The following is a 25,373-nucleotide window of genomic DNA, read 5'->3' on the forward strand; positions in this document are numbered from 1 at the left end:
GTACTTTTTACTCAAGAACATTACCGGACTTTTACTTGCCTGTGTTACATTGCAGTATTGACATGTTTACTTAAGTAAAACATGTGACTACTTTTTTCCTGCTCACAAGTATGGTAATACACGTACAGGTACTCATGCGTGCACACAGCCCACTCTCACCTTCCCCCGCCCCTGTTCTGGTCCTGGAACTCTGAGGCGGGCAGCATGATGTCAAACTGGATGGGGGTGCCGGGTGCTATCAGGTCGTCTGCCTCGAGAGGGGCGCCCGCGTTCTGAGAAAAGTCACTGCTGCTGCCCTGCACCACACCTCCTGGCTTAGCTCTGTCAGGAGGGGAGGAGGAGATAGATAGATACTAAGGGTGTAACGATACATTTTAATAGTGATTTGATACATATCACGATACATGGTTGACGATACGATACATGGACTATATTGGTTAATTCATGGCAATACGATACATATAAATCTGTGTGAAAGGTGTGGATAATGCAGGTTTTTAGGGGAAACCTGTATTATTATGAATATAAATAAGTAAACACAGTGATTATCTGGCAAATACATGGACATTGTATTTGAACACATATGGACAAACCTGCACCTTGACATGAACCCAGAGATTACACACATGTATCGATAGACCAGTGTAGCTACCGGTATATGGAAAAGAAAAGTAATTAAACCCCTCTTTTTAAAATGTTCTTCTTAAAAATGCTAAATATAATGCACAAGTAGGTAGTATCGATACAATCAATTATTTGCACTACCGATTTGATACGATACAAAATCATACTGCATCGATATTTCGATGCAGTTACTATATCGTTACACCCCTAATAGATACCTTTATTATCCCAAGGAGGAAAATCAGTCACGCTGAGGCGTGAAAAAATCACACCCGTGTGAACTGAGCGGTGGTCGTGGAGGCTGCGCAACAGCAAAACAAATATATATATCCATCATCCATCTGTGTGTGTGTGTGTGTGTGTGTGTGTGTGTGTGTGTGTGTGTGAGAACAACAGTGCCCCTCCCTTAACATGTGTGGTCAGAAAAGGTACTGCAGGCTTGAGGCTACATACAGACACGGACGGCCGGACGGCCGGACGGACGGATACCCACACACACGGCCACGTATAGGAGACGGTGTGACCACCGCTCAAAAAGTACTGTTGTGTACAGCGGGAAAACAAAGCAAAGAAGAATCAACAATAGGCCTACAGAGCAGTCGTAAACGCAGGTAAAAACCTAAAAAAGAATATGAAGGACAGTCAATTCTTGAAAAAGGAATATAAATTGAATTGATATACAAGGCCTCAATGGAAACAAGGACTTTTTTGTTTGATTCTTCTCATAAATAGTGGAAATAGCAGATCTAAAGTACAACCTCAGCTTGTATTTCTGCTATTTCCACTATAACACATTTTGAGTATGCAATATTAAATATGGCATATTTTGGCCATAATACATTATTTTCATTACTGGCATCGGTCATTGTCAGTTTTTTCCCCCGAGCAACTTTTGTTTACAAAGCCTAAAAATCCACGCAATCATTTATATGGAAATTAATCGTCAAGTAAAAAATTGTGACAGCCCTATACTGTACCTTAAAGCATCTGTGTCGCGTTAGACTTGAACTGCTTTAACCATTTTATGCTTTAGCTATTGAAAAATAGAAGATCACACCCCGAATCCATTTGGGTCCCCATCCGGAACGAATGGAGGTACATTTATTGTAATCACATTTTTATCTTGGTGAATGTGACAAAAAACTAAAAATATTATTGAACTCATGTTTCCATGGGGTGAGTAATCAATAGAGAAAAAAAAGTCATTTTGGGGGTGAACTACTCCTTTAAGTGTCCCGCGAAGCTTGGCCAGTGTGACCCTGAGCGTACCACACACTTTGACCGCTTATTGGCCACGTTTCAGAGCCTGGATATTTAGTGGAGTACAACACACTTTGAGCGATTTGTGCCAAGATGTAGGACTAGATGTAGGCCACGCTTCACGTCCCGGACAAAGCCAGATGTTGGCAGAAGAATGGTCTGTAACCCTCTCAGAGTTACAGACCTGTAAGCCCATACATCCTAACAGAAAAGTCCTATCATTAAACTCACCAACATTGCAGCTGTACGGAAAGCTTGAACTATCCTCTTTCTATCTGCAAAGTGTTTGTTTCATAAAAATCCACCGTAGACATGTTATGAGTTACCTTCTGTCAATAAATTGCATGCAGGTGATATTTTTTCTAAGTGCAACGTCCTGCTGCCTCCTGCATTATGTGTAATTTAGAAACAGGTGTAGGGACCGTTGCATGATTACAAAGTGGTTAAAATGATGATTGTGACGCTATATTAACCCATGCATTTATTTCACATAAACAGAGCAGACCGTCCTCACTAGATATTGTGAAGTTGGAAACAATTATGTGCAGTTATGTGCAGAACGGAGGACACCGACAAGGTTGGGTTGTAGCTCTTTGTCTACCGTATGGTGGGTAATTGGCATAGTTTGTGTTTTAACGTTTTGCTTAGGAGCCACTGCTCACAGACGTTTCAGAACTGTGATTATATATCCAACTTTAACGAACTCTACCATTTTCCTTCGCAGAGCGACATAAAAAGGCTGCTTTTCCATAATCATAAGAGCTCATTTCAGTCTAAAAAGTTACACAATCTACTTCAAAAGAAAAGGCCTCTCTCCCTTTTCCCTCGTTTAAGCACACTCTCTCACAAGTTATTGTTGTTGCCACTGTGAGTCGGAACTGACTTGCGTCTTGAACCTTTTTCTCACTAAATAAAAGCTACGTATTTTTCCCCACTGAAAAGACCGTCTGTCTGTAATGACAGACGCATGACAAGTCGAGTTGGGGATGTGAAAACAGTGACAAAAGTGTTTGTGTGATTGGAAATACATTGGGAGGAGAAACAGAATAGAAGAAGGAGAAAGTAGTTCAAGGCAGAAGGTTATGTTGACCTTAGACCCAGGGATCCAAAAGGAACCACAAATAGCAAACCGCTTCTAGCTGTGGCCCACATTTGCTGAATGGTTGAACCATGCTAAGACCCCTAGCATCCCCACTGTGACACATTGTCAGCTTGTACAGAAGATTGGCTATTTCTGGTGAAGAGATTTGATGTTGTCAAACTGTTCCTGGCCAGAATGTCCCATTTCAAGTTTTCGAATGTATAAAAAATCTTTTGAAAATAGCAGATCTTCAAGCTCACAATGTGTCGCATCGAGACACATTGTGAGCTTGTAGATTGGCTATTTTCAAATGGCCGAATATGTAGGTTAATAAGTGATTACCGGTAATATATGTTTTGTAATAATAATCAAAATCTACAAATTAACTAGTAACTAAAGTTTTCAAATAATTGTTGTGGAGTAAATATTTGCCTCTGAGAGTATTGGAAATTGGAAATACTCCAGTAATGTAAAAAATAACAAAGAAATTTACTTTACTGAGATGACAATAACAAACAGAAGGAGCCATGTGTACTCATTAATGTGCAGGTCATTTTCAGACCTCAAGAGGGCACACTTTCACTTCAAGCGTTTGAACTTGAACATCATCACGCCCCACCCATCTGACATTTGTGTTGACTAAGTCAACTGTAGTTTGTTTACTAAAATCTTATGATAACTAAATAATTTCTGATGAATACAATTAAATGGTGATATATTATTTGGTGATTTGATGATATACAGTATATTTTGAACACTGGAGATAATGCACTCTCAACATTTCATACTGTATATAGAACATTGAGCGATGTGCTTGATTGATTGATTACATTATTAGCAGTTTGCAAAAAAAAAAAGCACAGCTGGTAGAGTTCCACACAAAGGGATGCTAAAAGGATAAAACCAAGAATGCACTATGGCTCGTTTCCATTGGGGTCCTGTGTATATAATTCATTGAAATTTAAAGCAGGGGTCTTCAACGTTTTCAGGCCAAGGACCCCTTAGCTGAGAGGGAGATAAAGCAGGGACCCCCCCTACATATTGTGTAAAATTGTGTTGCAGACTTTCATAGACTTGTTTAACAGCATCTATGTTGGATTTGTGTTAATGTGTTTTTTCAGACATTTAACCACTTAAATCGGTGATACTTTGTAAACTTAACCTTTCACTCTGTACTTGGTCTGATCTTTTTTTTAAACCTCTACACGTATCCTATTTGGCAAAAATAGCCGATCTACAACTTCACAGCATGAGACGTTGAGCGCTTATAGATCTGCTCTTTTTGGCTAAAGTTCTCCTTAGAATAGGGATGCGAGGGTTCAAGTTGTTCATTTAAAAGAATTATCCTATGACGCAAAGATTTGGCGGCCCCACTGTAGCAACTCTGAGGACCCCCTCGGGGTCCCGGACCCCCTGTTGAAGACCCCTGATTTAAAGACAAACAGTGCCTCACCTGTCAGGGTTGGGCGAGCCCTCCTGCCTCTTCTCAAAGCTGGTGATGGGAGTGACCGCCTGGATGGCCGTCTGGTTCAGCCGGATGGCCACAGCCTGACCGCAACAACAACACAGAGAGGAGCATTATTGTACTTCCACCATGTACTTATCCATGTGCAGGTTGTTTTTAAAACCACAAGGGGGCACACTTTCACCTCACGTTTGAAACAGTTATGTACTGTATTATATAGACCAGGGGTTCAAAACCTTTCCTGGATCAGGGTCCACCTGTAAGGTGTGTATTCTAGGTCAGGGGTCTTCAACGTTTTCAGGCCAAGGACCCCTTAGCTGAGAGAGAGATGGTGCAGGGATCCCTACAAGCTGTCCATATATTCCATATAGTTTCATCGTTTGACATCACGATTATCATTGTATTTTGGATTCATGTCAATTTGTGTTTTCAGATATTTAACCACTTGAACCGTCAATACTTAATAAACTTGACCTTTCACTCTGTACTTAGTCTGCTCTTTTTCCCCTCTACACCAAACCTCTTTGCCAAAAATAGCAGATCTACAAGCTCACAACGCCTCGCAGCGTGAGCTTGTAGATATGCTATTTTTGACCAATTAACCACTTAAAATAACATGACCTTTTTTTCTTTTCCATAATTATTATTATTCTTTTTCTCTTCCATGTCATCAGCGCCCACACCCTAGGAGGGGTTGGCGAAAGGGCCTTTCTGTGTGGTGTTTCCACGTTCTCCCTGTGTTCCTTAGGGTAGGTACCCTCACAAAAACATGCAATAATCATGGCCATGGCCTGTCTGATGGAGGGGAAAAAAGCTGGTTGGAATAGCGTGTTCCTTCCACGCGCTACGTCCAACCGGGGAAACTCCCCCCTGTCAGGTGATAAGAAGTGGTCCGTCACTCTTCATGTACTGAAGCAAGCATGAGCTCAGTTCGGGGCTCTCCCCAGGTTGGCAGAGGGAAGGTAGCGCACACACACACACACACACACACACACACACACACACACACACACACTTGAAATCAAGGTCAAAGTTGAGTCAACCTTCACAGTTGTTATGGAATTGAATGGATGTGTGTACAAGAACAGATAGTGGAGGCCTTATCTGTGGACAATAGCAACTTCCCTATAATCAGAATTAAACCTTGTGCAAACACACACCCTTCTGAGATTGCAAAAGAGGAAATAAAGTACATGCACCGTACTTCTGTAGTGTATGAATTTAAAACATGTTGTCGTTTTACCACCCCGATTTAGCAGATTTTCAAGCTCACAAGTTGGTGTCACAAGGGTCAACAAAATGTGTGTTTAGAGAAGTTGTCAAAACTATCGTGGAAAACATACCAGGGAAAGATAGATATCGTCGCCATCCGGCAGAAACCAGCGAAATAAATTTATTTTGTATTTGTTTTTTCAGAAATCAGTGCTATTGAACACCCTTAACGTCTGTGTGTTGGTTAAAATGTAAAAAAATGTTGAACCAATGAAAAGTAGTAAAAAGCGCTTCAGCCAAAACCTCTTAACTCCACTTGAGCTGGATGATTTCTATTTTCCTGAAAACTTTACATTTTGGAGTGGTTTCTGCACAATAGCAGAGATACTATACATATATATATATATATATATATATATATATATCTCCACCTGTTTCTACGCTAATTTACTGCAGAATTATGTGTGGGTCACATCGGGGGAACAGCTGACATACAAGCTCACGTCGCGTCGCAGTTGCTACGATTGTGAGCTTGTAGATCACACTCGGCTGCGACGCCGGAAGTGCCGCACACCTTCTGCGCAACGCACGATGGGACGTTGGAAACTTGTGGATACAAAATAGTCGTATTGTTAACACATTCCCCGCCATTTAACAATACCTTCGTACTCTATGGTGCCACTGGTCTCCATAGACTTCCATGTAATTCATAGTGCACGGATCATGCACACCCATGCCTAGATAATGCACCACGTGTGTCCACATTGCTCACAGCTTTCAAACAAAAAAATCCGAATGGAAATCCGTTCAGGCATTCATGAGATACAAGCCATTATGTTTTCCTAAAATGTAAACAAAGATGGCTGCCATGTTTGATAGATGGGGTTGCTATGGGGGTTAAACATGCAATTTCGCGATTTCTATCATGCCTACTACATTTTTTGGGGTCCAAAAAATTTTTTGAAAAGAAAATTTTTTTGATTTTTTTTTTTTTTTTTTTTTTTCAAAATGGCGGAAATTCTCGGGACTATCGGGCCTGGCAGGGAAAGACATTGAAATAATCTCGGGACTATCGGGCCTGGCATGCAATGAGTTAAATGGTGCATTTATATAGCACCTTTATCCAAAGTGTTAACAAATGTGCATTGTGCATTACATTTCCCCCATTCACACACACACACACACATTAACACAAATTCATACACCGACGGTGGATGCCATGCAAGGCACCAACCTGCTCATCGGGAGCAGTTAGGGGTTCAAAGTCTTGCTCAAGAAGAGCAAGACTTAACCCTAACCCTGGAAACAGGGGGGAGCGGGCGACGGAACCGGGGATTCCCCAGCAGCCGCTCTAGTTCCTTAAGAGTCTGTGAGTGCATCCAATTTGTAAAGATTTTGAACAAGTGTTCACATACATGCAGAGTAAAGGGCTTTGCACACAGGACCGTTGTGTTTCTTTCCGTTTGCTGCATGATTAAAACGCATTGGATTTGGTGTGCAAGGCTGTGCAGAATCCACACTGCGGATCCGAGAAAGGAGTCATCAAACATATAATTTTCCAAACAACTCACTCACGCTCTAACGCTCTAACGCTCACGCTTATCTACGTTTATCTATTCACTCGCTTCAGCAACTGATCCCAAAGTTCACATGGTATTGGCCATTAGCATTATACCAACGGTGACGGAGCCCGAATTTCATTTCTCCCAAATTAAAGCTGTTTATTAGCGTTTTCTACTGTCTGTTGCCAGAGTTACGGTCTGTTCCTCCAGGCCATGGGATCTGGAGCCCCACACACACAGCTCCCTCTCTCACAGTTAGGAATGTGCATTCTCTCAGGAATGTGCGCTCTCTCTCTCTCTCTCTCTCTCTCTCTCTCTCTCTCTCTCTCTCTCTCTCTCTCTCTCTCTCTCTCTCTCTCTCTCTCTCTCTCTCTCTCTCTCTCTCTCTCTCTCTCTCTCTCTCTCTCTCTCTCTCTCTCTCTCTCTCTCTCTCTCTCTCTCTCTCTCTCACCAGGTGCGTTTGATGTGTGTCTCATCTTCCAACGGGTAAATAAATATACACTCCTCCATGAGCTGCTCCTTACATTATGATGCTCTCACGCACGCACCAGTTACAGTAACTTTCCCCACAACCCACACTCTGCACATATTTTGGAGCACACATCTTTGAACGGGTAAGGTCTAGTAAAAGGAGTCAATGAGTTTTACCGCATGCGACAAGACGCACGAATCGAACTGGGTTCGATCGGGAAAAAAAACGCACAGCCGCAGCCACCTGCCGCATGGCAAATTCGGAGCCGGTGTGCATGAGGTCATAGAGAATCATTGTTTTCTTTAAAAAAATGAAATTGTCTGTTTTTTCCCTGCGAAAGCGCGTCTGTGTGCAAAGCCCTTAAAGCTTACGTTATATTCTGATCTACAAGCTAACAACAACGCAATGCGTCGTCAGCTTGTAGATCTGTTATTGTTGGACACATTACCTCCGGGTTGTCCGTTAGGTAGATCTGTCTGGAGATGTTGTTGACGGTGCAGATCCACTGAGGAGGAAGCACAGAGACATCATTAACACTGCTCTCCACCAACACATGACACCTCCAACTAGGGATGGGACGATATGCGATATTATCTTTTATCGTGATAAAAACACTTGATTTGATTTATCGTGATATCGTCCTCCGTCATGCACTGCACAATAATCGTGATATGAAGTGTTCATATCCTCCATCCCTAGTACTACTAGCAAAACACTCCTAGTACAAACTAATATGTGTCACCACCACCAGAGATGTAAGACAACGAGGGAGATTAAGGACATTAACAAGGATTTAAGGGTGTAACATGTAATCAACATAATCAAACATTGATGTATAGATGTGCTATACATCACTGCTCTTTTCCTGAAATTTTCCTGCAAATGCATTTTTTCACTGTTTTCTTTCCCTGTTTTACTTTTCAAATTTGTATGCAGAACAGAGCTTATATTTCAGAAACTAGCAAAAATAGCTGATCTACTATCTCAATTTTCTGCAAATACCCTGAAAATCTACTGTCTTGCCAATGGCAGAACGTGTGAAGTGTTGAAATGGCACATCTGCAGGTGGGACAAAATGTATATTTTTTTCTTAAAATCTTCTTTAAAAATAAAACAAATCTATAAGCTCACAAATATATCGCATTGTGCCTAGGCCTGTCCTCTAAAGATCGACGAATCGACGCGTCGCTTTAAGCCCCGGGAATCGACGCCAATTGTTTGAGTCGAGGAGTCGAAAATATATTTTTTTTTATATCACCAGTTAGCCTACTACTGCAGTGCACTGCTGGACTGGTGTCATGTACTTCCAATTGAGAGATGTAGCAATTGGCGAACAGTCATTTATTGTCTCGCACTATAGAGCCTACTAGCGTAGGGGTGAAAGTGAGACGGAACGGCCAGAACCGCCGCATCGTTAAAACATTCGGAGCCGGGACAGTGTTCCGTTAAGAGGAGAAGCACGCTGTCAAAATCCCATATTAAATAACCTGCCACAGCACAAACGCACGTCCACGAAGTAATTAAACAATCTACTAAAGTCAAATTAACATACACAAGTGTAGGCTACTAGTTACATTTTCTAATTAAAGTGCTTCTGAATTGTTCCAGTGTTGTAAGTAATCCATGATGATGTTTGTTAAGCTGTGTTTGCGTCCATGACATGTCCACACTGACTGCTGGCTCTAGCGGGAGCTGTGCCTCCCGCTTTTTATGATCCGTTTCTGAAATGAATCCGTTCTCGACACCGACTCATTACTCTGTCAGTGAATGGTGTCCCGCGACTGCGGACTGGATCCCATTGTTCATTTAAAAGAGCCGTTCAAGAGAGCGGAATCGTTCGCGAATGTCTCATCTCTACTGCACGGCAGTGCACCGAGACGGGGCAGAGTTGAACAGCGCAGATGTTTTATTTGTTTTAACCAGTTTTAACGGTGTTGTACATTGCTATGCAGATAACGTTTGTGCTCGCGCACCGATATCACCGAAAACACTGTGTATTCAATTCATCTTAATGTATTATTGTGTTATGTTGATGTGGACGTTTAAAGCAACACTTTTTTTTTTTTTTCTTTTTTTTTTTTTTTTACACAAAGTAGACTATAAAACGATTCGTCGACGCGTCGGAATGAACCCCACGACTCGAATCGACTTCAAAAATCCCGAGTCGAGGACAGCCCTGATTGTGCCTTGTTTTAGTTTTTCAACACAATAATCGGAACGGATATAAGAAAATGAGTTACATCAGGCAGATGTAAGACAACAATCAGACATGGTATGTAAAGATGGCCACTATGATGCTCACCTCCTCATATTCCTTTTTACTCTCCGCTTGTAGAATCATTGACCTGGAATGACAGGGAACGAGAGCTGAAGGATGTCATCTCAGTGAGGGAACTCAACACAGTGTGTACTAGTGCGATGGAAGGTTTTGACTTTAGACCCTCCAGAAAAAAACCCGTGTGAAAATCCTTGATTATGGTGGGCTAAAATCCTTGATTTTGGGTTGAAATATGCAGGGGTTTTATGTGATTTTAGGTGGTAAAATTGTTATGAAACATGCATAAAGTTGCGAAATATGTGATCATGTTATGAAAGTTGTGAAATATGCTGGGTTTTATGTGATTTTCTGTGGTGAAATATGCCTGAAGTTGCAAAATATGCATACAATTTTGAAATATCCTGAAAGTTGCGAAATACGCAAAAAGGCAACTTTTGAAAAGAATTGACCCACACAAAATCTGCACAATTTGGCCGATTATGCAATCGTATAATCCCATTTACAGGGTTCAAAGGCACACATGCGCCTGCCCGCCTGCCCATCCGTCCATACGTTTTGCCCGAGGGCGAGGCGATCTGGAAGCAGTAGCGTCTGTCCTCACACTCCACAGCCATGACGGAGCTGTTGTCCAGGTCCAGCACCATCCCCCCGGCCACCGCCCCCCTCGGCTGGCACATCAGGTTCCCTCCCTGGGTGAAGAAGTACAGCCGGTCCCAGGCTGTAGTCACCAGGCCTACCTTACTGGAGAACCAGAGAGAGGGAGGGAGAGAAGTAGAGAGAGAGAAGAAGAGAGAGAGAGAGAGATAGAGGGAGAAGGAGAGAGATAGAGGGAAAGAGGAGAGACGAGAGTGTGAAGGGGGACATGTGAGAGAAACAAGAGACAGAAAGTGAAATGAGTTAAGAAACAGAAAGGTAGAGAGTGGAACAGAGAAGTTCTAAGTCAAGGTCACAGCAGAAGGACCCAAATGGAAACACGCCATAGGCTAATAAAGTATTCACTCAACATTACCATTTCTGTGATTCAGGAACTCATCAGGTAGAGAAAAAAACAAATACACACACAGCTACGTATAAGAATGGTGTGACCACCGCTCAAAAACATAGATCTCATAATATTATCGTTTATGAGGAAAAGCTTTTAAAAGGCCTCATGAATTTTCACTCCGGCACCATACAGTATTCTCTAACGTATGACTAAACCAAAGTACACTTCCCCTTCTTTTCGTAAGGTCTTGTCAGTTACTGTTACTATTTTAAGCTCAGGTGTTCTTGTCCTACAATGAGGATTCAGACCCTTCCATTGAGAACAGACGCACTGCGGAGGGACCCAGCTCCATTTGCAAAGCAAAGCAGAGTGTCATTTACCCGCTTTCTTTAACCCCTTGGATGGCAAACCACAACCTCCGCCCCTGATTTCTCACATGGCCCTCCTCTAGCGCCACCATCTGGACGATTTTTGCAAAACACATTTTTGGACACTGTTCCAACAGATTTTGCCCTAACATCACGCAAAGCCGTACACAGTATCTCTAAAGTCATGTCATCAACATGGACCTGTCCCATTTCCCATATTCCCTCCTGATTGTCTACGATTTCCTTCAAAAGTTTGTGTATGCAACCTGATGGTCACTCATCTCCCGATTAGGGAGTCTTACTGGTAGATTATCCGTTTCCACTATTATACGTATTTCGGTAACCTAGTATCGTGATTTGAATCGTATTTTGAGTAGAGTGAATTGTATAGGTACAAGTGGTTCAAAGTATGGCATTCTACAGAAACCTTTCCTCTGGTCTCGTCGACATTCGTCAACGACAGCGGGTGTTGTGAGAGCGAGAGACAGAGTCTGACAGCTCTGGCATTTCACTGAGTCACACTGTGGACGCGGCAGCTGCAGCTCAGCACTCTGGAGCCAATGAGGAAGTAGGGATAGGACGATATGAAAATGTCATATCACGATTATTGTGACAAAAGAAATCGCGATTTAAGATATTATCGCGATAATCAAAATCCATTATCCTGGGGCGGGACATTAGCCAAAAAGTAGCAGATCTACAAGCTCACTGCTGCGACGCGTCGTGAGCTTATAGATTGGCTATTTTTTTCGCAGAGAGATTTGTTAGAGAGCGAAAAAAAGACTGTATCAAGTACGTATACTATAAGTACCTTTTACCAATTATAGAGGGTTTAAATGGTACCGCATATGCAGCTTGGCAAATACAAGGTGAATTGATCCCAGTGCATGATGGAGGACGATATCACGATAAATTAAATCTACAACGATACGATTATCGTGGGTGTTTTTTTATCGCGATAAACGATAATATGGCGAATCGTCCCATCCCTATAAGGAAGCCTTTCCTCCCTCAACATATCAGCAGAGGAATAGGCTGACGGCACATTACTGTCACTAGAACCTGACCCACCTCGTCTGGCTGGCAGTGGTGGAATCACATCTTTTTACTTATAGGCTGTATTGCCTTATAAGAAAAAATGCTTCGAAAATGAATTTCGTTCCCACCTCTGGGTACTACTCGTTCACTGCATTTTTGCATAGACAATACCCTTGTGGACTTTGGGTTAAAAGTTCTCCGCACAAAACCTGCACAACTTTTGTCGCCAGCCAGAATTTTAGGGGCGTGTGTGATAGCAATTTGATTGATTTTCAGCCATTTATGGCCACGGTGTACTGTTTTTTTTGTACCTTTCGTTACTCAGTTGGCTGTGAATTTTTTTATGTATGAGACATAAGCTTTTAGCTAAATTTACAATGTGTATGTTTAATTTTGCTGGGTGCCAATCACATACATTGAGGCGATTTCTTCAACAGATTTGCTACATTACATACAAATTCGCATATGAGTATACTAAGGCACCAATACTAGTTTCAGATGTTAGGTATGTATTTATGACTTTTGAGAAAGATTTTGTGTTGCCAAAATCAATACAACAAATTTTATAAGCAAAAACAGCAGCACAAGATTTTATTATTTTTTTTGTTTCACTTTAAATACATTTCTGGCTGGTGAAAAACATTGTGCAGGTTTTGTGCGGAGAACTTTTTGTTTCTTACTTACTATCAGTGCTTAATTTGTGCCGGATCAAGCCGGATCTTGTTCCGGTACCTCACTTTTTCTGACCGGCACCTATTTCATTGGATCCGCCACCTATTTGATTTTGAATCAAGGATCCGGGACCTTCCCTGTCAATAAAAATCTATAAATAAACTGTTTTTTTAATCTATGTTCTCTCTGTTTTATGTTGTTCTGGTGTGACCCTTGTTTGATCATTTTTTTAATATTTGTATGCGTTTTAATCTGAAAAACAAAAGAGGGGTTTGACAGACATCAATCACTAGTTGTTTTGTTTCCGCCTCGGTCGCACGCTGCACTGCACACTGCACAGGGAGTTTACCATGGAGTTTACCGGGCAACAAAACAATACGCAAGCAAGCGGCTGCTAAAATGTCAAAGCGACAGACTAAACTTTAACGTTCTTCAAACCAGTCGGTCAGCCAGACCCCAAACAGGCCAAAGTTATTTCGGCAGATAGCGACAGGCCGACAGCACAGCAGCAGCGGGGCTCTGTGCTGTAAACAGCGGCACAGATGAGGAGGAGGAGGAGGGGGCAGCCACTGGCATGATGACACCCGATGACCAGCACGGGGAACGAGAGGAGGAGGATGAGGAGGATAAATCAGAGAGTGAGGACGAAGGAGGTGGTGAGGAGGACAGGACAGCAGCGACAGGTGAAAGGGGGCTCCTTACTGCAGGGGGGATTTGGACCGAGGCTCAGTTCAATGCCTTAAAAGGCTTTTAAGCACACGTTGTTAACTTGCATTTATCTTGTGCATTGTTATTGATTTAGAGCCATGAGTAAATGCTGTGAATGAGTGTAAAAATGTCCCATCGCTGCGTGGGTATGATTAGCGTGAGTCGTGACATTGCTTGCTCTGTTGCTCAGGGACAGCGCTGTTTTGTGTGTGTGTGTGTGTGTGTGTGTGTGTGTGTGTGTGTGTGTGTGTGTGTGTGTTGATGGACAGTGAATGGACAGAGAAGTGAGAGAACGTGTCACCCAGTTTAGGCTTGCTTTTTTTAAATAAAACTTCCAGTCCTAATTATAGGCTATGTCCCCTCCATTGAAGGGAAACTACATTAAATGAAGACTGGAGGACAGGAGAGCCAGTGAGAGTACTGTGAGACAGGAGGGGAGACCTTTGTGACGATGAAGAACTCATAGAACTGATTGCAACATCTCTGGAAAAAGATGTCATGTGTCTGAATTTGCAAGCATATAAAGAGGATTCAGTTAGTCATGGACAAAACACACGTGAACAAGAAAAGGAAATGCATACTTGTTACACAGGACAATTAATCAGATTGAATCTGAATCTGCTTTTGTTGGACTGGACATTAGTGATATTACTGTTGTACACTGATTTTGGTTAGCAACAGTGAGTTTGGCACTTTGGCTGTGTGTGCAGTGTTCTTACAAATACATTTTCACTTTACTATTTTGATACACCACACCTCTGTTGAAACAGATAAGATAATTATTCTATTGCACTGTGCAGTAGTGCTGTTTATATATGGTCATCTATGTTTTCGTCCTTCCAAATAGAGACTTTTTTGGCTTCTGTGATGCTTTATTGTTGACAGTGATATATACTGTATATATATATAGTAGGGCTGTCAGTCGATTAAAAATTTTAATCCCATTAATCGCATGATTGTCCATAGTTAATCGCACGATTAATCGCAATTAATCGCATATTTTGTATTTGTTCTAAATCTACCTTAAACAGATATTAATACTCATATCAACATGGGAGTAGACAAATAGCCTACTTGCTTTATGCAAATACAGCATATTTATTATTATTTGGAACAATAACAAATAGTGTCCATAATAGGCCTAACAAACATAACAACTTGAGAAAATATCTGCTTCCATTAGGACAGATTAATAGTGAAAGGACCACCTCTCATCGAGGTGCTGCATGCCTGAAGGTCTATGACCAAAAGCTTGCACTTTATTAACTGAAAATAAAGAACATGATTTTGCACACTTTTGAGTGTGCGGAGGCTCCCTTAAATCTTTCATTAGGAGAGATTTAAAATAAACTTGTTATTCAATCACTAAACCTCAGCATCCCTATTCTAAGGGGATATTCACCAAAAGTTGCAGATTTAAAAGCTCATTACAAGATGCTACAAGAGCTTGTAGATCGGCTATTTTTGGTGAAGAGAGTTGGTTTATAAATATAACTCAAGTACAGTGCAACTCAGGGGTGTTTTACAAAGCAAGCATGAGGCATTAGAGGGTCTGAATTGGTTTAACTGAAGTAATATTGATACATTCTAAATATTATCAAAGTATTCTGAGGCACCCTGGACTGGTGTTATTGGGCACCCTAGTTCACTATGAGAAACCCAGCTGTTCTGATGTAGAGTGTACTAGAGACACTGATGGCTCGTTGGAGATGTGTGGCACACAAGCCATAGTCAGCCAGACTTGCCGGATTTCAGACGGATTTGGGCCATAACAGGGCCCAAACCTGTTTGCCACTGAGGCAGCCAACTGGTGACAATCTTAACTGCTAACCACTGTATGTGGGTTCTCTGGCCGTTGTTGCAAGCATTTGGTGGTCACTGTTAGCATGTTGGTGCGGGGGTCTGGGGAGGCAGAGCACTGTATAATAAAGGACGTCGTAGGCTACTATGTGCTCGTGTACAAGTTGAAGCGCTCCTGTTCTTGGGAGCGTGTGTGTATCTGGGGCTCGCGCTGTCTGCAGATGTGCCGTTTCAACGCTTCGGTATTTGATGCGCGCGACGCCGTGAGTGGTGATATTGTGGTTGTCTGCTGCAAAAATCTCCGCCGTTTTGTCTGTCTCATACATAGAGTTATGGGGTCTCATACTATGACTAGCCCTGCTGCTAGCCGCATCTCTCACTGACTGACTGTTGTCAGCGCATTCGCTTCCTCACTCTCTATACTACGGAGCGCACCGAGGCTCAAACATCAGCTGCGTTAATCGCACGTTAAAAAAAATATCGGCATTAAAAGGATTGTGAGTTAACTAGTTAATAGCGCGCTAAATTCGACAGGTATAATATATAGTTAATGTGTTAATGAAAATGTACACCGGGTGTGCGTGCGTGCGTGCGTGCATGCACGTGTGTGCGCGCGTGTGCACGTGCGTGCATGTGCTCGTGTGCACGCGAAACCTAGGATCCCCCACCTTTTCATTGACAAATTAAGCACTGCTTACTGTCAATATATCTTTGTTATGAAGCAAAGTTTATGGGGTGGGAACGAAACCGAACGATAACAGCCAGAATATTTTGGTTGGGCAGGATCAAAACTAAACAGAAAATAAATCTATATAACATACACATAAACTGAAATTTGTTTACGGCTTCAGAAAGCGGTCAACATCTGCACCGTGCATTCCAAAATCTTTTTTGAGTCGAAACTAAACGCCGAAATGTCAAGGCGCCAACGTGATGTGTGTGCAGTCAAACACCGGTCGAATGATAACAACGATGGTCCAATTATTCTGCTCTCGCAATGTCCCTCCCTTTTCGAGATAGCAAATAAATGGGACTGCAGGAATCAACGGCACACACTTACAAAACCCCTCACCCGCCCCACCACCACCCCCCACCTGGAAATGCCACCCAGTTAAATGTTGACATTTTCCCCTGGGGGTTTTGAGACAGGAAGGGGGGGGGGGCTGTTAATGACGGCGATCAGTCTCACTTCCTGATGTTGAGGTAGCCGGCCTTCTGGATGAGGGCGCGGTTGACAGGCTCCTCGTCTCTGTCCGGCATGTAGACTGTGTCCTCCACGGACAGCAGCTCCCTCTGGGAGGCACGCATGGCCTCCGCCTCCACGTCCAGCTGGCCCTGGATGCTGTCAGTCACAAAACAGAGAAGAGAGAGACGGGAGAGTGTTTTTGCAGGTCTTTCAGTCCGAGTGTATCAAAAAGGAAACTGGGTTAGGGCAGCGGAAGCTTGAGATTGGCTGCGCGGAGGTGCCGAAAGCCGAGGCGTCAATTGGGTATGGCAAGGTATGGCAGCTGCCTTACCTTCACAGGGGAAAAAAATAAATTTACTTCTTAAAATAAATTCATCATGTCTGTTGCTAAGGTATGGCAACGAGTCATGTTGCCATACCTTATCTTTTGCAGTCAGGTGGGACCTAACCTTAACCGCAACCTCAGTAAAACTAACGCTGGTGAATGCTAACCTGGTGAAATGCTAACTTGCCGATGCTGGTGAATGCTAAACTGGTAAAATGTTAAACTGGTCGGACCAACGGCGCTTAACCCAGTTGCTTTTGAGACACTCGGACTGAAAGACCTGCAAAAAACACTCTCCCAGAGAGACAGGCTTTATCCCCAGTGGTGGACAAAAATAATTCACGTTTTCTTTTAAAGTATCGATTTGTTAAAAGTAAAAGTCTAGGATTCAAAATTCACTTCGGTGGAAAACAATACAAAGGTATTGGTACCAAAAGTGGAAAGGACACAATGTCCCCATTTCACAAGTTCAATACATACAAATCTTTTGAAAATAGCCGATGCACAAGCTCACAGTGTAGATCGGCTATTTTCAAATGGCTGAAATGTATATAAGGCTGAAGAGGGTAATGTATGTTTTGTAATAATAATCAAAATCTACAAAGTAACTCAAGTTTTCAAATAATTGTAGTGGAGTAGAAGTACAACATTTGCCTCCGAGATGTAGTGGAGTAGAAGTAAAAGTACTGAACATTGGAAGTTCTCCACTTAAAAAAGTACCTTTCCACCAACTCCACTGAGATCAGCCAACTTTTGGGCAGTGGTGGAAAAGGTACTCAGATCTTTTCACTAAATTTAAAGTTTCAATGCTGCAATGTAGAAAAACTGTCACAAGTAACAGTCGGAATTAAATTTTACTTGAGTGAAAGTACAAAGGTTTTGGTGTCAAAATGTACTTGAAGTACCAAAAGCAGAAAGGACTCATTATGCAGAATGTCCCCTTTTCACAAGTTTTCAAGTGTATAAAAATCTTTTGAAAGTAGCCGTTCTACAAGCTTACAACACATTGAAGAATTTCAAATTCTTTCCAATATGGCGTCTATGCATAGAGCCTATTGATTTGAAAATGCTGCACAAAATCTGTGTCAAAACATCAGCAATCGGGTGGTCTAGGACACTCCAAAACCGGGATAGAAATCGGACCCAGAAACCTCACTCTATCAAATGCTACAGTTCATCACAGCATCAAATACAGTAGAGCAGGGGTCTTCAACGTTTTCAGGCCAAGGACCCCTTAGTTGAGAGAGAGATGAAGCAGGGACCCCCACAACCTTTTCATAGATTCCATATAGTTTCATTGGTTGACAGCACAATTGTCACTGTATTTCGGATTCATGTCAATGTGTGTTTTCAGATATTTAACCACTTGAACCATCAATACCTAATAAACTTGACCATTCACACTGTACTTAGTCTGCTCTTTTCCCCTTCCAAAGCTCTTTGCCGAAAATAGCCGATCTACAAACTTTGGCTGAAGTTCTCCGAATATGGACGCTAGGGTTCAAGTGGTTAATATAAAAAAGGAGAAAAAAAGTTTCTCTCACACAAAGATTTGGAGGACCCCCTGTAGTAACTCTGAGGACCCCCTAGGGGTCCCGGAGCCCCTGTTGAAGACCCCTGCAGTAGAGAGACAGAAGCGTGGTCTTTACTTTTCTGACATGGTGGATACAGAGCTCAGAAAGGTGTCCATCTTCTTGGTGACCAGTTCCATACCTTTCTTGATGAAGTTAACCTAAGAGATGTGGCAAAAGTTAAACCATTAAAACAAATCCTAAAAGGTTTCTGAAAAACGTATGTTTCTGTATCAGTGTTTCTCAAATACTTTTCATGTCAAGGACCCCCCAAAATTATGTATTCGGCCACGGACCCCCCATCTCAAAATATTTTGTTCCAGGGAGTCAGGGACCCCCAGATGCAAAGATTTGAGATACAAATGTTACATCCTTAAAGATTTCAATACATTTTCAGGATTTAAAATAAATAATAATAATGCAGATCTACAAGCTCATAGCGCGTCACCAAGTGACGCGCTATGTGCTTGTATATATCTGCTATTTTTGAATAGACAAAGTATAATGGTTGAAGTGGTTAAAAAATCTAAAATGACAGAGAAACTTCCACGGTTTCAATGGGTTGTTAAACCATGTGTTGAGCTCAACATACCAAAACCTAAAAAGCCTCTTCAGTCTTCACCCATTTCCAACCCATCTTCATATAATTGGTCCTCGCTAATGCACATTGTAGGATTGGACCATTTCTCAAGCAGCTAGCTACTTCCAGTTGGGAGTTATTTACCCGAGTAGTAGGGACATGGAAGTACAGTAAGTGTGTGGGTGCGTGCGTGCGTGATCCACCTTTTATTTCTAATTTTCTGTTGGGAGCGGAAGCATTATTAAGCATAGAAAATTGTGGGAGCCAACACAAGAGACTATATTTCCATTTATCTAATGCATATTTGTTATCTGCTGCTATTTGATGTTTCTCATTTGCATAAGAACTATGTCACATACGTGTACATCACACATGTGTATGTGTTATATCTCTTTTGATATTTGATATTTTTACTCATACTTTAACTCTCATTCTTGCACAACCAGGCTTGTGATGTGATAATAAACTGTTGAAGTTAGCTAGGCTGTCACAACAGTCAGGATAGGGTTGGGCTTCAAATCAATATCACGATTATTTCAAGCGTTTGCCTTGAGTAAAAAAAAAAGAAAAAAAAAGAAAAGCAGAGTTTTAGAGCTGCAATCTTTGTACAACAAAGTGAAATACAGGCTTAAGTGGTTATCGACTTAGTGGATTATAAAAGAAATGTAACATTTCTCTGTGTCCATTTGTTGACGGATCACACACACACACACACACACACACACACACACACACACACACACACACACACACACACACACACACACACACACACACACACACACACACACACACACACACACACACACACACACACACACACACACACACACACACACACACACATTAAAAAATGCTTCTCAATTAGTATACACTCACAGCCAGGTTTATTTAACCAAAAAAAGCCCTCAATGTCAGAGTTTGACCTTGACCTTTGACCGTTTTAAAAGTAAAAACAGCATATCGTCGTTGTCGGGAGGAAACCTCGTATATCCGAGTTCTTTTGCAAGCAGATCTACAAGCACACAACGCCTCGCAGTGCGAGGCGTTGTGTGCTTGGTGTGATTGGCTGTTTTCACTAGCTTAAATATTTTTTTAAATGATAAATGCAAAACGAACGGCTTTGGATATACAAGGTTTTCACCCGACAACGACAATATCTATCTCAAGAAGTTATAGTAGATCGATATGCCCATGGATGCCATGAAAAAAAAGGGTCCGGTTCGATAATCCCATGCAAAGGAAGATTGTTTTGAATGAAGGCTGCTTCAGAGTTTGTTTACAACAGAGTGAATGAGAGCTCACACACGCACATGCACGTGCACACATAGACGTTAAAGGGGGCTTGAGCCCCTGCCCTTCTTAGCTGTCTGTAAAAAGTGCCCTCTCCAGACCATGAATGCAGTTTTTACAATGGTGAAAGAAATGCAAATGCCCCCCTTTCCATGCCATACCTGAAGCTAGCAAGGCAAGAGAATTGCCTTGTCCAATCACTGCTGAACTTGAATGCAGCACCTTATCTTGGAATAATTGCCCTCTCTGTGTAGAAATCCATGCCGTTAAGCCACGTCTCCAGTATTGACTTGATGATGCTTAGTTCAGTGTGGTATCAAGCACCGAAAATAGCCGACCTCCAAGCTCACAACCCGTCGCAGTGCGACGCGTTGTGACGCGTTGTGAGCTATTTTCGATACTTTCACCAAAAGGCCCTTTCAGAAATTTCAGCCCCTGCCTCTCTAACATTCTCAGCAGGTCCCTGCACACACGCACACACAGTTCTGCTTAGCTCATTCTCTGCCAAAAAAAAGGAAAAAAATAACTTCTTTTCACAGATTATTTGGGTTGCCCACACCGTCAATCACGTCTTTTGGGGGGAAATTCTAAGTGTGGTTGCACTGACACGAGTCGTGAGGAATCCAGCAAGTAAGCGAACAGCTCCATCTGGTGACGTCATCAAAAAAAAATTCGCCGTGTTGTGGTTTTCGCGCCGTGTTTGTGAAAACAGCGCATTTTCAATTGGCCATAAGAAGCGAATGCGTGGCCCAAAGGACTCTTTTTGTTCTTTCTTCACGGCAGCACAAAGAGTGTGTCCGGGATCAATCGGGGATCGATCGAAAAATCAACTTGAAAAAGGTAAGGAAAAACTAAAATAGCTGGCAGAGGTCAGAGATTTGGTTAAATATTATTTGCAGTGAATGAGTTAAACTTGGCCTGAATGGTCAGCAGCATCTCGTGGACAACTCTGTTGGTGAAGTGTGGAGATGATGGTTTGTCATCAGAATATCTAACTGATTGAATCTCTTATGTGGTGTGGATAGGTTGGTGTGTCTTCAGATTCCATAACGTACTGAAACCCTTGTCACACTGTTTACAGACAAAGGGTTTTTCTCTGCTGTGTACACGCTGGTGTGTCTTCAGGTTACCTAGGTCACTGAAACCCTTGTCACAATGTTTACACACAAAGGGTTTTTCTCCTGTGTGGATACGCTGGTGTGTCTTCAGGGTTCCTATCTGACTGAAACCCTTGTCACACCGTTTACACACAAAGGGTTTTTCTCCTGTGTGGATACGCTGGTGTATTTTCAGTTTACCTAGTTGTCTGAAACCCTTGTCACACTGTTTACACACAAAGGGTTTTTCTCCTGTGTGGATATGCTGGTGTGTCTTCAGGGTACTTAACATACTGAAACTCTGTTCACATTGTTTGCACACAAAGGGTTTTTCTCCAGTGTGGGTACGCTGGTGTGTCTTCAGGTGGCCTAATAAACTGAAATTCTTGTCACAGTGTTTACACACAAAGGGTTTTTCTCCAGTGTGGATACGCTGGTGTGTGTTCAGGTTACCTAGCTGACTGAAACCCTTTCCACATTGTTTGCACACAAAGGGTTTTTCTCCAGTGTGGACATTCTGGTGTCTGTTTTGGTGACCTAGATGACTGAAACCCTTGTCACACCGTTTACATTGAAAAGGTTTTTCTTTGGTGTGGATATGCTGGTGTTTCTTCATAGTCGATACCTCAGTGAAGCTCTTATCACATATGAGGTTTTCCTTCCTGTGTAAGTCATCAGATGTTTCTGTACTTCTCCTGGCTGAGATGAAGTCCTCACATGATCTTCGTTTGTCTGTGTCTCCTTGTTCCTGGCTGGTTACAAAGGAAGATGAGGGGAGCTGTCCATTTCTCATCATTTGACAGTAGAGGTTGTTGTGGCTCCTCTTCATGTCTTCATGGAGGAGGACCTGAGATGTGAAGGCGTATGGAAACTCAGGAGACCTCTGTCTTGAAAGATTGGTTCATGGACACCGCTGCCGGCACTTGGACTGTTAATTGGAAGGCGTTCTTTGTCTATTGCGGGTTGGAAGGATTTCGTTTTGATATATTCTCTGTCGATCCCGTCTCCCCCTCTAGTTGTCTCAGACTCACACTGACTCTTACAGTACACTATGTATGTAAAGACTCTCTCCTGGTGGAATTCAGACAAAATGTGTTGTTTAAAAGCTGCGTCACATCTTATTCAGGCTGACCAGAGCTCTGGTCTGATGTCACAAAACAAAACTGTTGACATCATTCCTAACAACACCGATTTACACAGACACAGTTGCAATTCATCCATCTGTGAATTTGGCATTGTCTGATATTATGACTTTCAACATGCATTGTTTTTGAAGCGGTGAAAACCGCTTCCAATGAGTGTCCCACGCCCATATATGGTCATTTCAGTCCAGAATGAACAGGTTTTTTCAAAAACAAAATGTGTGTTTCATGTCCATATATGGTCATTTCAGTCCAGAATGAACAGGCTTTTTCAAAAACAAAATCTCTGTCACCTCATGTCCATATATGGTCATTTCAGTCCAGAATGAACAGGTTTTTATCTGTCCCGTACGTCCAGAATATCAGTCCAGAATGAATAGGTTTTTTCAAAAAGCAAAATGTGTGTCCCATGTCTATATATATGGCCATTTCAGTTCAGAATGAACAGGTTTTATCTGTCCTGTACGTCCAGAATATGTGTGTAGTGTCCCTCCCGGTCTGATGATTGGATACTTTGAGGATTGGTCAAGCTTCACATGATAATTCGGCCCTCCATTCTTTATATATTCATTCAGAATATATAAATAATGTAGAATTCAGAATATATAAAGAATGAATAGATAGATCACAGAGTCCATAACTGTATAGATGTATAGATCACAGAGTTCATAACGCTAGAACACATAGAATAAAAGTTCAACGCTTCACTTCGAACCGAGGTTTGATTTTTTCTATAATCTGTAATCTATAGCAATGTGTTTTCCTCAGCGTTTTGCCATAGCAATATGTGTGAATGCGTAGCCATATTACATCACCAATTATCTGTAGCCACCTTTCCTCAGCATTTTGCCATAGCAATGTGTTTTCCTCAGCGTTTTGCCATAGCAATGTGTTTTCCTCAGTGTTTTGCCATAGCAATATGTGTGTGTAGCCATATTACATCACCAATTACATCCTAGACCTATATCCTAGTCTTTTTCCTCAGCGTTTTGCCATAGCAATGTGTGTGTGTGTGTGTGTGTGTGTGTGTGTGTGTGTGTGTGTGTGTGTGTGTGTGTGTGTGTGTGTGTGTAGCCATATTTCATCACATTACATCACCAATTATCTGTAGCCACTTTTCCCCAGCGTTTTGCCATAGCAATGTGTTTTCCTCAGCGTTTTGCCATATGTGTAGCCATATTACATCACCAATTACATCCTAGACCTATATCCTAGTCTTTTTCCTCAGCGTTTTGCCATAGCAATGTGTGTGGTGTAGCCTGTATTACATCACCAATTACCAATTGAAGACGTTATGCAAGCACGACCACCGCTCACTTCACATTGGGTGTGATCTTTTTTTGAATAATTGGTCGCTGGACGAACACATCATCGTTCAGGGGAGGGTGTGGTTGCATCACCTTTGCTGTTACTTTCCACTGTGTTTTCATCGTTATTATTATTATAATTTTTATAATTTTTATTTTTTAGGGTACCTACCCTAGAAGACGGGGAGAACATGCAAACTCCACACAGAAAGGCCCTTTTTGTCAACCCCACCTAGGGTATGGGGCACTGGTGACGCGGAGGAGAGAACACACCCCTAGCAGGAATTGACCCCAGGACCTTCTAGCTGTGAGGCGACAGCACTACAGACTGCGTCACCGTGCTTGAGTGTACTCGTGCCGTTTTGCATTTCTATCAAATAAAACAGCCAATCAACCAGTAGGTACCTGTGACTGCGTGTATCCCAGCATGGGCTCCAACATGGCCACTCTCTTGCGGTACTGCAAGGCGTTGAGGGCACAGTAATACTGCATGGAGGCCTGGTGCTGCTTCCTCCTGGTGTAGGCCACCTCTTTCACCATGTCTGCCTTTATCTGCTCAAGGCACAGTTAAAGGCATTAGTATGGAACGTTGCCCTGTGTTTACATAACAAAACAATGTACACATATATGTTTTACCCCATCATTTCCCTTTTTACCAGCAGTTTACCTGCAGAAAAAACACCTTCTAGGCCTGCTTGGTCTAGTCTACCTATGTTTTTTTACGATTACTATTGCTATGCATTCGATGTATACTTGTTGATGTATTGATGTTGCTGCATTGACGTATTACCTTGCTTATTGTAAATTGCTCTGGATTAAGAGTGTCTGCCAAATGCCTACATTGTAAATTTCTGAAGGGGTAAATGCATGTTTTGTAGTAATAATAAAAATCTACAAAGTAGCTAGTTAATCATTTTTCAAATAATCTTAGTGGAGTAAAAGTGCCTCTGAGATGTAATTAAGTACTGAAAATGGGAAGTACTCCAGTAAAGTAAAAACACCTCAAAAGCGACACATATTGTGAGCTTTTCGAGCTGCCATTTCTGGTGAAAGTTCCCCCCACATTACTTGTGTTGGGGTTCAAGTAGTCTGGTAGGATTCACCTCGAAACATGGGCTACAGATTGTTGTAGTGTTGTTGGTTGGTTTCTATTCTGATGTTTTGAAGGTTTGCCCAGGGCTCTACATCCGGTATTGTCCCAGCTCAGATTCTGAGCCTGGGACAACTTCCTGGCCAGGAATATCATATCATTATATCAATATGTATATCATTATATCAATATCATTTGGCCCAGAGGTTCTTCTTGCCCCCCTAGTGGCGAAAAAAAGAACTTCTGGGAACTCAGAT

The 25,373-nt window shown here is 42.1% G+C and overlaps 1 protein-coding gene across 1 annotated transcript in view; it reads right to left on the bottom strand.

Annotated features, from left to right (window-relative positions):
- Window positions 1-25,373, bottom strand: part of appl2 (adaptor protein, phosphotyrosine interaction, PH domain and leucine zipper containing 2) — a 56,823-nt gene that overhangs the window by 14,820 nt on the left and 16,630 nt on the right. The window contains exons 8-15 of the mRNA XM_080736792.1: window positions 24,432-24,578; window positions 18,686-18,768; window positions 16,715-16,867; window positions 10,507-10,695; window positions 9,979-10,021; window positions 8,125-8,181; window positions 4,419-4,513; window positions 160-321 (exon numbers count right to left, since the gene is read on the bottom strand). Of these exons, the coding sequence (XP_080592918.1) occupies window positions 160-321; window positions 4,419-4,513; window positions 8,125-8,181; window positions 9,979-10,021; window positions 10,507-10,695; window positions 16,715-16,867; window positions 18,686-18,768; window positions 24,432-24,578 (929 nt within the window). The remainder of the gene's footprint in view (window positions 1-159; window positions 322-4,418; window positions 4,514-8,124; window positions 8,182-9,978; window positions 10,022-10,506; window positions 10,696-16,714; window positions 16,868-18,685; window positions 18,769-24,431; window positions 24,579-25,373) is intronic.

The sequence above is a fragment of the Nannobrachium achirus genome (assembly GCF_963921795.1).
Source record: "Nannobrachium achirus genome assembly, chromosome: 11".
Taxonomy (NCBI): domain Eukaryota; kingdom Metazoa; phylum Chordata; class Actinopteri; order Myctophiformes; family Myctophidae; genus Nannobrachium; species Nannobrachium achirus.